At 50.3% G+C, this 4,141-nt stretch overlaps 1 protein-coding gene across 1 annotated transcript in view; it reads left to right on the forward strand.

Annotated features, from left to right (window-relative positions):
• Positions 1 to 592: 592 nt before the first annotated feature.
• The window catches only part of LOC144489052 (DNA repair protein XRCC1-like), a gene marked incomplete at its 5' end in the record, with an annotated part of 30,643 nt that continues 27,094 nt past the window's right edge, over positions 593 to 4,141 (forward strand). Inside the window, one exon of the mRNA XM_078207002.1 lies at positions 593 to 709. Coding sequence (XP_078063128.1) covers positions 593 to 709 — 117 coding nt within the window. The remainder of the gene's footprint in view (positions 710 to 4,141) is intronic.

The following is a 4,141-nucleotide window of genomic DNA, read 5'->3' on the forward strand; positions in this document are numbered from 1 at the left end:
CCTCCCTCTCGTTCCCTCCCTCCCTCCCTCCCTCCCTCCCTCCCTCCCTCCCTCCCTCTCGTTCCCTCCCTCCCTCCCTCTCGTTCCCTCCCTCCCTCCCTCTCGTTCCCTCCCTCCCTCCCTCTCGTTCCCTCCCTCCCTCCCTCTCGTTCCCTCCCTCCCTCCCTCTCGTTCCCTCCCTCCCTCCCTCTCGTTCCCTCCCTCCCTCCCTCTCGTTCCCTCCCTCCCTCCCTCTCGTTCCCTCCCTCCCTCCCTCTCGTTCCCTCCCTCCCTCCCTCTCGTTCCCTCCCTCCCTCCCTCTCGTTCCCTCCCTCCCTCCCTCTCGTTCCCTCCCTCCCTCTCGTTCCCTCCCTCCCTCCCTCTCGTTCCCTCCCTCACTCCCTCTCGTTCCCTCCCTCACTCCCTCTCGTTCCCTCCCTCACTCTCTCTTGCTCCTCACACTCTCTCTGTCTCCCTCTGTCTCACTCCCTCCCTCCCTCTCTTTCGCTCCCTCCCTCCCTCCCTCCCTCCCCCTCCCTCCCTCCCTCTCGTTCCCTCCCTCCCTCTCTCTTGCTCCTCACACTCTCTCTGTCTCTCTCGCTCTCGTTTGTAGCTGTGCCTTTGCCAACACACCCAAGTACACCCAGGTCAAGTCCCAGGGAGGATGTGTTGTCCGGAAGGATTGGATCCTGGACTGCTACAAGAGGAAACAGCGCCTCTCCCACAAGCGGTAGGTGTAGGGAAGCACTCGCGTTTCATCATCTGTGCTGTAAAGCGATGGGCAGGCTTGGCAAGTCGTATGTTGATGATAACTTGCATTTTGACAGCATCTTTACCATGGTAACCATCCCCACGGCACCTCAGAGGAATGATTATCTAATCCCAGGCCATTAAACGTGGCTGAAGAAATGGTGTGAGATGAAGGGTTTCAGATTATTTGATTTGCTTTATTATTGTCACATGTATCAGTGTACAGTCAAAAGTATTGTTTCTTTGCGCGCTATACAGGCAAAGCATACCGTTCATAGAGAAGGAAATGAGAGAGTGCTGAATGTAGTGTTACAGTCATAGCTAGGGTGTAGAGAAAGATCAACTTCATGCAAGGTAAGTCCATTCAAAAGTCTGACAGCAGCAGGGAAGAAGCTGTTCTTGAGTCGGTTGGTACGTGACCTCAGACTTTTGTATCTTTTTCCCAACGCAAGAAGGTGGAAGAGAGAATGTCCGGGGTGCGTGAGGTCCATGATTATGCTGGCTGCTTTGCCGAGGCAGTGGGAAGTGTAGACTGAGTCAATGGATGGGAGGCTGGTTTGGTGATGGACTGGGCTTCGTTCACGACCTTTTGTAGTTCCTTGCGGTCTTGGGCAGAGCAGGAGCCCAGACCAAGCTGTGACACAACCAGAAAGGATGCTTTCTATGGTGCATCTGCAAAACTTGGTGAGGGCTCTAGCTGACATGCCAAATTTCCTTAGTCTTCTGAGAAAGTAGAGGCATTGGTGGGCTTTCGTAACCTGAGTCATTGGGACCGGTTCTGGGGGAGGAGGGACCTGTACAAACCGGAGGGTTTACACCTGGGCAGAACTGGGACTGATGTCCTTGGGTTGGGGAGGGGGTTCTTGCTAGAGTGGTTGGGGAGGGTTTCAACTAATATGGCAGGGGGACTGAGGATTCAGAGCAGTGGGACTGGGTATTGTGCAATGAACAGAGAACAAAGAACAGTGCAGCACAGGAAACAGGCCCTTCGGCCCTCCAAGCCTGTGCCGCTCCTTGGTCCAACTAGACCATTCGTTTGTATCCCTCCATTCCCAGACTGCTCATGTGACTATCCAGGTAAGTCTTAAACGATGTCAGCGTGCCTGCCTCCACCACCCTACTTGGCAGTGCATTCTAGGCCCCCACCACCCTCTGTGTAAAAAACGTCCCTCTGATATCTGAGTTATACTTCGCCCCTCTCACCTTGAGCCCGTGACCCCGCGTGATCGTCACCTCCGACCTGGAAAAAGCTTCCCACTGTTCACCCTATCTATACCCTTCATAATTTTGTACACCTCTATTAGGTCTCCCCTCATTCTCCATCTTTCCAGGGAGAACAAGCCCAGTTTACCCAATCTCTCCTCATAGCTAAGACCCTCCATACCAGGCAAACTCCTGGTAAACCTTCTCTGCACTCTCTCCAATGCCTCCACGTCCTTCTGGTAGTGCGGTGACCAGAACTGGACGCAGTACTCCAAATGTGGCCTAACCAGCGTTCTATACAGCTGCAACATCAGACTCCAGCTTTTATACTCTATACCCCGTCCTATAAAGGCAAGCATACCATATGCCTTCTTCACCACCTTCTCCACCTGTGCTGCCACCTTCAAGGATTTGTGGACTTGCACACCTAGGTCCCTCTGTGTTTCTATACTCTTGATGGCTCTGCTATTTATAGTACAACTCCCCCTACATTAGTTCTTCCAAAATGCATCACATCGCATTTATCTGGATTAAATTCCATCTGCCATTTCTCTGCCCAATTTTCCAGCCTATCTATATCCTGCTGTATTGTCTGACAATGTTCATCGCTATCCGCAAGTCCAGCCATCTTCGTGTCATCCGCAAACTTGCTGATAATACCAGTTACACCTTCTTCCAAATCATTTATATATATCACAAATAGCAGAGGTCCCAGTACAGAGCCCTGCGGAACATCACTGGTCACAGACCTCCAGCCGGAAAAAGACCCTTCGACTGCTACCTTCTGTCTCCTGTGGCCAAGCCAGTTTTCTACCCATCGAGCCACTTCTCCTTGTATCCCATGAGCCTTAACCTTCTTAACCAACCTGCCATGAGGGACTTTGTCAAATGCCTTACTGAAATCCATATAGACGACATCCACGGCCCTTCCTTCGTCAACCGTTTTTGTCACTTCCTCAAAAAACTCCACCAAATTTGTACGGCACGACCTCCCTCTTACAAAACCATGCTGTCTGTCACTAATAAGATTGTTCCGTTCTAAATGCGCATACATCCTGTCTCTAAGAATCCTCTCCAACAACTTCCCTACCACGGACGTCAAGCTCACTGGCCTATAAATACCCGGGTTATCCCTGCTATCCTTCTTAAATAACGGTACCACATTCGCTATCCTCCAATCCTCTGGGACCTCACCTGTGTCCAATGAAGAGACAAAGATTTCCGTCAGAGGCCCAGCAATGACATCTCTTGTCTCCATGAGCAGCCTAGGATAGATTCCATCAGGCCCTGGTCCTAAAGATACAGACAATGTGAGTGGAGGGAGTTTTTATCTTTAAGGTATCATTAAGATCTGGCTGGTTGTAGAGATTCGCATTCTAATCAGTATTCTGTAACTTGATTTTGTGTCTCTGTGCCCTGTTTTGAGAGCAGATTTCCACTCCATCTGACGAAGGAGCAGCGCTCCGAAAGCGAATGGTATTTGCTACGAAATAAACCTGTTGGACTTTAACCTGGTGTTGTTAAAACTCTTAGTGTGTTTACCCCAGTCCAACGCCGGCATCTCCACATCATGACAAGTGGTGTTCCTCAGGGATCAGTGCTGGGACCTTTGCTGTTTGTAATATATATAAATGATTTGGAGGAAAATGTAACTGGATTGATTAGTAAGTTTGCGGACGACGCAAAGGTTGGTGGATTTGTGGATAGCGATGAGGACCATCAGAGGATACAGCAGGAAAGAGTCCGTTGGAGACTTGGGTGGAAAGATAGCAGATGGAGTTTAATCTGGACAAATGTGAGGTGATGCATTTTGGAATGTCTAAACCAGATAGGAAATATACAGTAAATGGCAGAACCCTTAGGTGTATTGATAGGCAGAGGAATCTGGGTGTACAGGTACACAGGTCACTGAAAGTGGCAATGCAGGTGGCGAAGGTAGTCAAGAAGGCATACGGCATGCTTGCCTTCATCGGCCGGGGTATTGAGTTTAAAAATTGGCAAGTCATGTTGCAGCTTTATAGAACCTTAGTTAGGCCGCACTTAGAATATAGTCTTCAATTCTGGTCGCCACACTTCCAGAAGGATGTGGAGGCTCTCTGTCTGTCTCTCTCTCTCTGCCTGTCTCTCTCTCTGTCTGTCTGTCTCTCTCTCTCTGTCTCTCTCTCTCTCTTTCTGTCTGTCCCTCTCTCTGTCTGTCCCTCTCTCTGTC

Source organism: Mustelus asterias, unplaced genomic scaffold, assembly GCF_964213995.1.
Source record: "Mustelus asterias unplaced genomic scaffold, sMusAst1.hap1.1 HAP1_SCAFFOLD_1969, whole genome shotgun sequence".
Classification (NCBI taxonomy): Eukaryota; Metazoa; Chordata; class Chondrichthyes; order Carcharhiniformes; family Triakidae; genus Mustelus; species Mustelus asterias.